Source organism: Phragmites australis, chromosome 17 (genome assembly GCF_958298935.1).
Source record: "Phragmites australis chromosome 17, lpPhrAust1.1, whole genome shotgun sequence".
Classification (NCBI taxonomy): domain Eukaryota; kingdom Viridiplantae; phylum Streptophyta; class Magnoliopsida; order Poales; family Poaceae; genus Phragmites; species Phragmites australis.
The window spans coordinates 25,756,228-25,767,633 of record NC_084937.1 but is presented as its reverse complement, the minus strand read 5'-3'; the positions used below and the strand labels follow the sequence as shown (position 1 = coordinate 25,767,633).

The window sequence follows — 11,406 nt, the reverse complement described above, 5'->3', positions numbered from 1 at the left end:
AGAACACATGGTGCGTCATATGCACTGGGATGAACTATGTGCATTCTTGTGTTCTCATTTTGGGTGGGATCAATATCACCTGTTGATTCGGCAATTTTTCCATATTAGCCAAATGGGTTCAGTGGGGGAGTACATAGAATGATTTGATTGCCTAGTTCATGAACTGACGACGTATGATGCTACTCTGAACTCCACTGTTCTTACTACCTGATTCATTGATGGTCTTAGGGAAGATATCAGAGTAGTTGTTTTAATTCAAAGGCCCTTAGACCTGGATACTGCTAGTTCCTTGGCTTTATTGTAGGAAGAAGTCATCAACCATTCAGTCAAGAAATCGGTAAAGAAAGGAGATGTTTCTGAACATTAGCTCAGACCAGTCCAAAATTATATTGCAGCAACTACCTTCAGACATGTTTTTCCATTGCCACCTCCTCCAGGTATTGGGAAGTAGGGAGTTACTGCAATCTCTGAAGAAAAGAGAAGTTCATTGTCTGACAATGCTCGTGGCAAAAAGGTTGAAGATCGATTGTCTGCTCTTAGAAGCTATAGAAGATCCAAGGGACTGTGTTATACCTGTGGGGAAAAATGGAGCCACACACACAAATGTTCTTCAACAGTACCCTTCCATGTAGTGGAAGAAATGTGGGCTTTAGTACAAGACCATGAAGAAAAGAAATTGTCTAGAGAAAGAAAAGAAAAGGGTGGGAGAGCAATTCACAAGGGGAAGAACAATTGCTATCCATTTCCAAACAAGCACTCATAGGTACTTCCTCTAGTAACACTGTCATATTGCAAGGGTACCTAGGCAATGTGCAAGTTTTAATGCTTATTGACTCTGGTAGCTCTTCTAGTTTCTTAAGTGCTCACTTTTTGGATAAGGTCCATGGGGTACAAACTTTAGTTCCACCAGTAAAAGTTAGGGTAGCTGATGGGGGTATATTATGGTGCACCTAAGAGATCTTTTCTTGCAATTGGTTCTGTCAGGGTCACACATTTTGCTCCAATATCAAAGTGTTGCCATTAAGCTGTTATGATATGGTCCTTGGTATGGATTGATTGGAAAAACATAGTCATATGAGAGTGGATTGGATACACAAGACTTTGTCCTTCACATACAAGCACTTAGTTATTACTTTTCAAGGAGTTATACATATTATTCATAGTTGTGCTTTGATATCTATGGCCTAACTAGAAGTATGTACACAACATGACTCACTTTTGCAAGTATTGGAACTTTGTGCTATGGATAAGCTCAAATTAGACCCAACCATTCCCTCATAAGTACTGGAACTTTTACAGCAATATGCAGACTTGTTTCAGGAACCTAAGGGACTTTCTCCACCAAGAAGTCAAGATTATAGCATACCTTTGTTGTCAGGTGCTCAACCCTTCAGGCTGCGGCCCTATCAATATAGCCCATAGCAAAAAGATGAGATAAAAGTTCAGGTAACCGAAATGCTCAAAAATGGGGTTATCCAACATAGTGCCAGTCCATTTGCCTCTCCTATCCTTCTAGTAAGGAAAAGAGATGGTAGTTTGCGTCTATGTGTGGACTATAGAAAGCTTAATGCTTACACAGTGAAGAACAAATATCCTTTACCAGTAATCGATGAATTGCTTGATGAGTTAGCTGGAGCTGCTATCTTCAGTAAACTGGATCATAGAGCTGATTACCACAAAATCAGAATCAGATAAGGAGAAGAATTCAAAACAACATTTCAAACTCATAATATATATTATGAGTATAAGGTGATGCCTTATGGCTTAACAAGTGCTCCTGCAACTTTTCAACGCATTATGAACTCAGTTTTGGCATCTCTTTTAAGAAAATATGTAGTGGTTTTCATTGATGATATACTAGTGTATAGTTCTACCTTGGAGGAGTATCTCTCTCATTTGCAACAAGTATTCTCTTTATTACAACAACACCAACTCTTTTGAAGTTCTCCAAATATTCCTTTGCTCAAGCTCAGTTGGAATTTCTGGGTCATGTCATTAGTAAGAATGGAGTGGCTATAGATCCAACTAAGATAGCCACTGTGCAAAATTGGCCTACACCAACCAACTAGAAGGATGTTAGGAGTTTTTTGGGCATGTCTGGGTATTATAGAAAAATTGTTAAACATTATGGTATTCTAAGCAAACCATTGACAAATCTGTTGAAGAAAGGCACCATGTTCACTTGGACAGCTCAAACTGAAGAGGCATTTCAGGCTCTCAAGCTAGCCTTAACTATTGCACCTATTTTGGCACTATCAGATTTCAAGAAAGTTTTTGTGATAGAAACTGACGCTAGTGACAAAAGTATTGGTGCATTATTATAACAAGATGGACACCCTATTTCCTTTATAAGCAAAACATTGGGACCTCGAAATAGAGGATTATTTACCTATGGAACAGAGTGTTAGAAATATTATTTGCTGTCGATCAGTGGAGGCCTTACCTTTCCCATGCTTAATTTGTTATTAAAACAGATCGGCTGAGTTTAACCAATTTAGATGATTAGAGACTTACAACACCATGGCAACAAAAAGCTCTCACCAAATTGCTAGGCTTACATTACAAAATTATGTACCGAAAAGGTGTAGAGAATGAAGCAGCTGACACAATATCCAAACGCCCTAACTTTGCAGATGATCAACAAGTAGTCAATTGTTTTGTTGTTTCGACCATTAAACCAATGTGGTTAGAAGATGTGATTCTGAGATATCAAAAGGATCCTACTGCTATGAAGGTACTCACCGCTCTCTCTTCTGGTCATGCAATGAAGCATTTCACTTTGCGTAATGGAGTGATCAGATATAAAAATAAAGTATGGCTGAGCAATAACACACCATTATACAACAAAGTCTTAGAAGCTTTACATGCTAGCAGTATTGGTGGGCATTCTGGTTTTCCAGTTACCTATAGAAGGGTGAAAGGCATATTTGCTTGGCCTGGATTAAAAAAAAGCAATTAAGCACTTAGTCAGTCAGTGTAGCACTTGTCAACAAGCAAAATCTGAAAGAAACAAGTACCCATGTCTCTTGGAACCACTTCCAATTCTAGATCATGCATGGCAAATGGTTTTCATGGACTTTATTGAAGGCATTCCTAAATCTAGTCAGTCCAATTGTATATTAGTGGTGGTTGATAAATTTTCTAAATATGCTCATTTTATACCTCTTGCCAACCCACTATCTACACTCAAAGTTGCCTCAGCATGAATGAATTATATTTTAAAGTTGCATGGCATGCCTTAATCCATTGTTTTTTATCAGGACGGATTGTTCACTAGTTTTTTCTGGCAAGAGTTATTTCGCTTAACAGGAACACAATTGCGCATGAGCAGCTCTTACCACCCTCAATCGGATGGACAGATAGAACGTGTAAATCAATGCTTGAAAACTTATTTGCATTGTTTTGTTCATGCATATCCTGCCAAATGGAGCAAATGGTTGCCCTTAGCTGAATTTTGGTACAACTCAAGTTATCACACTGCATTAGGCCGATCAACTTTTGAAGTCTTATATGGTCATCCTCCTAAGCACTTTGGCTATGATGTCACCAAAGCTTGTGCCATACTAGATCTGAAGGAATGGCTTATGGAACGACGATTCATGACTCATGTTGTCCGACAACACCTTGAGTGTGCCCAGCACTGCATGAAAATTTAGGCAAACCAAAAGAGAACTGAACGTCAATTTTTTTTGGGTGATCATATTTATCTCAATCTACAACCATATGTGCAATCATCGGTTGCTCCTCATGCCAATTACAAATTGTCATTCCGTTACTTTGGACCTTATCAAATCATCCAAAAAGTGAACAATGTAGCTTACAAATTGACACTATTGGCTTCTAGTTTGGTTCATCCCATTTTTCATGTCTCTCAACTGAAGCGTGCTATTGGTCTAGCTACACAGGTCAGTACATCTATTCTAGATGTTCCTTTTGACTCATAAGTTCCTGTAATGTTTTTAGATCAGAGATTGCGCTCTGTTGCCGGACGGGTGGTACCTCAAGTACTGGTTAAGTGGTCTGCTTGGCCACCATCGATGGCTACCTAGGAGAATGAAGCAAACCTCCATCACTAGTACTCGGACGTGTCAGCTTGGGGACAAGCTAGCTCACAAGGAGGGGAGGATGTCAGCAAGAGGGTACACCAAGGCGTCAAGCAGAGGAGGGCGGCTCGACACAAGGCTCAGGACGCGCTAGAGCAAGGCGGTGTGGAAATCAACTAGGAAGCAATGGATCGAGGCAGGCGGGCTGGCAAGCCCAACCCAAAGTACATTGGCGAGAATTGGGCGGTGTGAGAAGCCCACACGGTTGTGTAACGAGCGACACAGTAACAAAAGAGAGGGAGCACGGTAGAGAACGGGGAACTGGGAGAGGAAGAAGAACCTTGATAGGTGGCAGTGGCATCCCAGCTGTGGCCGGTGATGAACTCCGACGTGTAACTGTGATTAAACACTACATACATCCATACACATATTCTTAGTGTTCTTGTGGGTGCTAACACATCCATGGAGAGAGTGGCGTCTAGCTTGACGCGGAAATGCGAATTTGGCGATGGGATTGGTCGAAGAGCGTTTGGTTGCAGATGAGGAGGTACTTGACCCGCGTTTCCAGGTAGCCGGAGACTTAGTTATCGGCCATCCGCCCACCTACTCTATGGCAACATCGAGGGATGATGTCGTTTGGCAGTCGATGCCACAACGAAGACTCGCATGTGCCTATCCAGAGCGCACGAGCGCAGAGAACGTCAGCGAGTCTATCTTATGGCATGTTTGGTATAACTTTAGTTCTTAAAATTCTCAAAGTGGATCATTTTAGCTCCAATTTTTTTTAAAGTAGAGCTATGGATAGATTAAAAATACTTGATTGAGTTATCTTGTCCTTACTTTAGACTAAAAATAGAAGTTTAAGCCACTTTATTTTGTTCTATAAACTCTAAATACTATATACATCTCGAAGTTAGAGCTATTCAAAACAAAACCTTAGCCTCATATAAATCTCGAAGCTGAAGCTATACTGAACAAAACCTTAGTCCACGTCTCCACACCTAACCTTAGTCCCCAGCTCCACGCCTAATAGCCGAGGCCATGGGGCTTGCTTCTCCTGTGCGCCATGGGCGCCGACCAACCACGGACCACCCATTCGCTCCCTTCAGGGCAATGGGCAGCCTTGGCATTCGTTTGAGCCTGCTTCTCCTGTAGGCATCACAATTGCAGTGGCACCGCAGGATGGCATGACCACGACGGGTCGGCCTCCATCAATTGTCCAGTGGACATGGAATGGAACGAAACCTTCGCATCTGAAGACGCTTTCAGACTTGCGAATGACGGAATTACACACTGCTTATCCTGTATTCCCATACCACTATCGAGGCTCCTCTGCTACATTTGGAGACTGGAGCAACTGCTTTTATAATAGGAAAAAGTCTATTTTTTGTCTCTCATCGCTTTGGTTGAATTTTCATTCTTCAACTCTAATACCAGAAATCTTTCATCTTCCAACATTTAAAACCGTTCAAAATTCATCTATCGACATGTTTCAGAGTGGTTTTACACATATGGTGCTGGTGATTAGGATCCTACGTGGCCTGAACATGTGAATTAGCCGCAGGGGTCCTCCTGCTCCTCCGCTGCGTCGCACGAGTCTCAGTCGGTGGCCTCCTCCACCGACCAGCGAGGGTGTGGGACCAGTGACAGCTGCCTCCGCTAGCGCGTCGCACGGGAGCGCTCCTCCATCGACGCGTCGAACAGGTGCTGGATCCAGCGGCTCGTAGGTGCGTGCGTACCCACGACGACGCAACCATGGAAACGACGGGCAGCGGCGATATTCTGTAGAGGGCACTTGTAGCTGCAGCGACGACCATGGAACTTGGCTAGTGGGTCCGCAGCCGGTGAGCTCGATTGGAGTTGGCCGCCGATGAGCGGAGCGACACGGCAGCACAAGGCGCATGCGGGCGGCCGTGCCAGTGTCGAGCCGAGGACCAAAAAGCGCACGCAAAAGGCTTCAAGGGATTGCGGGGAACTGGACTAGGTGGAGTTCGATCCACAGCAAGCCAGAAGGTGGTCGACGTTCAGATAGTGGCGAGAGGCGGATCACGTGGACAACCACGCCGGTCATGGGCCTAAGCCAAAATAGCGCACAAGGAAGCTTTGGGGAGGTCCTACGATGCTCAGCATGCTCTCAGCTTGTCGGGGTAGGATCTGTCGTGGTGGCTCAACGGCGGGGTGGTGAGGACACACGCTAGAGTTGGGGAAAAGAGGGCCGGCACACCAAATCTGGCCAGGACTCAATGGGGATTTAGTGAGGGAAGCTCGGGGATGCTTCAACGGCTTTCCTCCTTGCTTCTCAGGGCTTGGCTTGGCTGATTCGACCTCAGGCGCGACATATTTGGGCTCGGTGGCTGCTCTGTGGCGCTCTACTCTGCTCTGTGTTGTTCGACTAAGGAGAAGGAGAGAGGACCTCGGGAGGCGGAGCGGAGGAGGGAGGAGATGAGAGGTGGAGTGGAGGTGGCCCTCCTCAGCCTGTGAGCCGTTGGCACGCTGACCACCCAAGCTGTTGCAGTCGTCGTTCTCCGGAACCTCATCGTGTTCCCGGACCTCCTCCCATCGTTCCGCGATGAGGGTGCCATCCTATTGCTCTTGCAGCTCGTCTCCCTCGGCACCCCCGCGTGCAGGAACTTGCCCATGGCGTTGGCCGAGATCTGCAACATCGGTACCAGCGACGTCGAGTGGCTACCAGAAGTTGTCCAAGAAGGGCGAGAGGGGCATCATCAACGCATTCCAGCTGCTCGACCTGGTCACCCAAGGCATCTACAAGCGATTCCTAGTGTCTGTCCTGCTAGCCGTCTCACCACACGAGATGCAAGTCAACAACGCCACGTGTGCAAAACCACTCTGAAACAAATCGAAGAATAAGTTCCGAACAGTTTTAAATGTTGGAAGATGAAAAATTTCTAGTACTGAAGTTAAAGGATGAAAATTAAACTGAAACGATAGGGACGAAAAATAAACCTTTTTCCTTCATAATATTTTCTTTTCGATGAATCACTGCATTCATAATATTACGAGCTCATGAATTCGGTTTGCTAACAAAAAACAAAAACAAAAAAACTGGTGCTTAGATGTTCTGAATTGGTGAGAAACAATAAATGCTTCTACTCATCGGCCAAAAAGAGCGGTGCATCCTATCTAACCAGCACGGGCGGGATTCCAAAACTGAAAAGGGAACAGGAATCCCTGCCAAGGAGCAAACTTCATCTACGGCAATGCCTTCATTGTTCAACAGCTCGTTCATTAAGCGTGCTGCTTGTCCTTGTCAGCCAGAAGGATATCCTTCCATGCCTCGTAGAACATCCAGGTGATGCCGGAATTAGGCATGACCTTCAGGCAGCTCGCACCCCACCCACGGTAAAGTCCCAAGAGGCCCTCCTCCTGGATCACTTCTGACAAGGCGGCGATCATGTTGGGCGGGCACTTCCCCTGCAGAGCACCGACCATTAGCCGCTTCCTCGCTACTTCTAGTGGGAAGCTAATTGTACTTGCAGTGAGACCTGTGGATCCAACAGCAATGTCAACAATGTTGTTTGCTCAAACTCCAAGTTATTATTAAGCAACATATGGAATGAATGTCCCTGATTCTGGTATTTTGTCATAACTTGAGATAAAATGTTGAACTAGTAAACCGAAGGTGATTGACTGAAACTCGATGTAATGTAGGCGATGCTGAATCCTTACCTGACAGAGCTCCAATAACTAGTAGCTCAGGACGAGTCAAAGATGACTTCTTATGTAAGCGGCAGTAAGAGGTCTTGATTGTATCGTACATAAAATAATAGCATGTGCTGTAAGGAAGCATGCCAATTAGCGTTGGACAGAGGCCAGCATAGAGACCACCAATACCATCAGTTCGGTAGATCTTGCTGAAGGCAAGATTAATGCTAGGATAAACCTCTCGATTGATTGTCAAGCGATCCTGTTACAAAATTAATATTATGACATTAAGTAATATGATTTCTACAATTGAAAAAAATGGAAGAAGAAATGGCGCTGAGTGTCAACAAGGACTCACTCGGCAATTACCTTAATAACTTCAAGAGGATGGCACGTCAATGTGCCAGCTATTCCAGCAGCTGCACCAGCAATAGCAACCGGAGATAAGAAGTGGAGCGGAAGTTCGATTTTCAGATTACCAAGTTGTATCTTTGGATATCCATCCTGTTTCCATTTCTCTTGTGCTTCTGCCATGCTCCTTTTGACACACTCGAATGTTCCGAGCTCAACTGCTTGTGTTGGAATAATACGGATCATGTTGATTGTGTTACCGGCCCAAAGCCCTTGCCACCCATTTTGTCCGATGATCTCCACAAAACTACCAAAAATATGCCTAGATCCTACTCCTACAATCATTCTTGTCCTGAAATTAGCATACCATGATATTATGTGATCATTCCTTTGCTTCAATCAAGAGACACGTTATAAAACTAATTGTATGACGCAGAAACAAATTAACCGTCAGCATGCATAGAACTACATGTTTTTTACAGCACAGTTGAAAAAAATCCCATAAATTTTAAAACCTATATTCTGCTGTGCACTAAACAAAATAATATGTTTATACATGAGAATATAACTATGTTGGAAAGTCCTCCATTTTCAATATTAAATGGTTTTGGTTATATGTTGGAACAATAAAATGAGAAACTGGATGGAGAAAATCAGAAACACAAGTTGTTTTCCTAATCATTGTGTTAGAGGGTCAATCCTATGAAGTTCTGTAGCATGTCACTAAGGTGGTGTTCTAGAGAAACTTAGGCCCTGTTTGTTTCAGATTATAAAAGCTGGATTCTGATCAAAATCCAAAAGCTGAAACAAACAGCTGGATTGTAAAAGCTGGATTCTGATCACAATCCAAAAGCTGAAACAAACAGCTGGTTGGAAAAGCTGGATTGTTACAATCCAACACACAGATTGTAACAATCCAGCAATCTGCTTTCCATCAGATTCTAACAATCCACAATCCAGCTTTTTACAATCCAGATTTTACAATCCAGCTTCTTACAATCCACAATCTATAAGCTGCTTTTCACAATCTACAGCTGAAACAAACAGGGCCTTAGTTGTTTGCGAATTGTCGGTACATGTCATCTTTCAGAACACAGCATGGTGCAAAAGATAAGATGCTATTGCCAGTTAGCTGGTGCCAAATTGGTGGCACATCTGGTCTCTGAAGTGCATGCATCGGAGTCAAATCAAAAAGCAATAAAGACCAAGCTTACAGTTATTTTGAGAATTAGGTGTAGGATTTGCATCTACCCTTGTAATGCTTAAAAAAATTAAACTGGCCAAGTAAAGTGCAAAGGTTAACACAGACCAAAGCCAGTGAATACCTGATAGTCTCAAGAGGGGCCAGAATAGCTTTAGACATAGCACCAGCTAATGCCCCACTGGCAAATTCTCTGACCTCTCTGCGCCCCAAAATAGCCTGAGGTGAATTGGGAAAAAGGAATGCCTCAAACAATCAGTCATAAATTCATCACCAGCTTCAAAGATAAATGCACAAGGCGTTTATGAGAGAATAAATTAAAACTACTTTTCTAGGGAAAACCTACCAGCAAGCGCTTGGGTACTGTATAGTTGCTGATGTAATTAAGATGGTAGAGCGAGATTCTTTATTTTACACAGTACAGCTGACAGTTCTTTTGTTTTTGGAGAATGTAACAAATTATTAATCACATTGTCTGATCTAGAATTATTTACTTTCTGGGCAGGGGGCCACCACGTCTTGACCTCTCACATAGCCCAAAGGTTGGTTTCACAAACAGCGGACAGAGTTTGCAATGTTGTCAATCATAAGAGTGCTCAAACAGGAGCAACATCACAGTAAAGACAAGTTTGAATATTTTATTGCACATAACACAGTCCAATTTGGTAGTTAGAACATGAAGTAAATGAAGAAGGCACAGAACAACTAAGAGACAATCGATTTTATATTATACATGACATCATCCAGATATGTGGATGAAAACCACCAAAAAAACATGAACAGAGAAGGACAAATATTGTTCCATTTGAAAGAAGCACTTTGTCCAGACCTATAATGGACAATATCCCTATTCCCTACATAAACCAAAATTTTCTCTAAGTTGGCTAATGCACAAAACTAGTTGAGTCATTCAAACAAACAATAAAATAAAAGTGAGGTTGAAAATAGTACTCTCTATTGAACCTTATTTATTCCATTTGACTTCTTGAAGCTTGTTCAATCTTCGCTTTCAAGTTCTTATTTTCAACTAACTAAGATGGGTGCAAGCTGCAAAAGGTATAAAGTGCATAAATTTTCTCAGCTCATATGTTTTAAATATTAGTATTTCACTTCTATCCTACGTTAGCACTGTACATCACTATCTAAAGCCAGATCGAACTTTCCCCAAACCAGCTATCAACTTAAGGTGAGAAAAATATTGGAAATATGACAACAGGGCACGTGCAAATTGATTGTATGCATCAATATGGTCGTAACAATAGTATGGCCTCAGCTGTATCTTACGTATCAATGGAAAGTTGGCACATACTCACATAGAGCTATGAAGGAAAGAATAAGGTAGAAACAATTATTTGTGTGAAGTTAAGAAAATCAATGTGGGGAGCACTTATCAACAGGAGGCACCTGCAGTTGACAACAGAGGTGCTTCCTGGGTTGGAAATGAACTAGGCCAAAGAAAAATTTATGCAGCGAAGTAGCAACTAAAATGAACAACTAAGCAGTTTCGCCGGTGAAAGCTACATGCGACATGATAGTAAAAATCTCGCAAAATCATACAAAGTTCATATGCTCTGCAGCAAACTGCTTGCCCGTATGACGAAACGTAGGGATTCGAAACCCTATAACGAATCATTGAATCAACAATCTGAAACAGAACCACGCATCGAATTGGGGAAAAGCACAGTTTACCGGTTCAATCGGGTTAGAAAGGTTAGCCAAGCAAAATCGTTGAGATTTCACAATTTCGTCGCTCCAGGAATCAAGAAACCATCTAAAGTGGGGGGGGGGGGGAGATTTCCTTACCCTCACGGCCCCTCCAACGTCCGGCAGCCTGACGCCGATGACCGCGGCGACCTTGGCGCCGTCGAGGCCGTCGTCATTAGGCAGCGCCATGACGAGCAGTTCCTTGTAGCCGCCACCCACGCCGTTCCCGCCTGCCCCGGCGAAGCCCACGCTGGCGAGCGAAAGCTTCCCCGCGCCGCCGCCGCCCGGCGCGTTCTCGTAGCCCATGGCGGCGCGTGACCGCTTTCCTCGCGGTCCTGCTTTTGGATTTGAGAGGGCGAGAGTGTAAATAAAAGGAACACAGGGGGGACGAATGCAAACGTTGTCGCTGCTGCTTTGAGCGCCTCGCGGTCCCGGGAGGGCGAG

At 43.6% G+C, this 11,406-nt stretch overlaps 1 protein-coding gene across 1 annotated transcript; it reads right to left on the bottom strand.

Moving 5' to 3' along the window:
* Positions 1-6,997: 6,997 nt before the first annotated feature.
* Positions 6,998-11,381, bottom strand: LOC133897586 (probable mitochondrial adenine nucleotide transporter BTL1). Its single transcript, XM_062338374.1, has 5 exons — positions 11,062-11,381; positions 9,383-9,477; positions 8,076-8,409; positions 7,731-7,968; positions 6,998-7,546 (listed from the first exon to the last, which is right to left on the bottom strand). The coding sequence occupies exons 1-5, from the start codon at positions 11,266-11,268 to the stop codon at positions 7,290-7,292; spliced, it is 1,131 nt and encodes a 376-aa protein (XP_062194358.1). The 5' UTR covers positions 11,269-11,381; the 3' UTR covers positions 6,998-7,289.
* Positions 11,382-11,406: the final 25 nt, after the last annotated feature.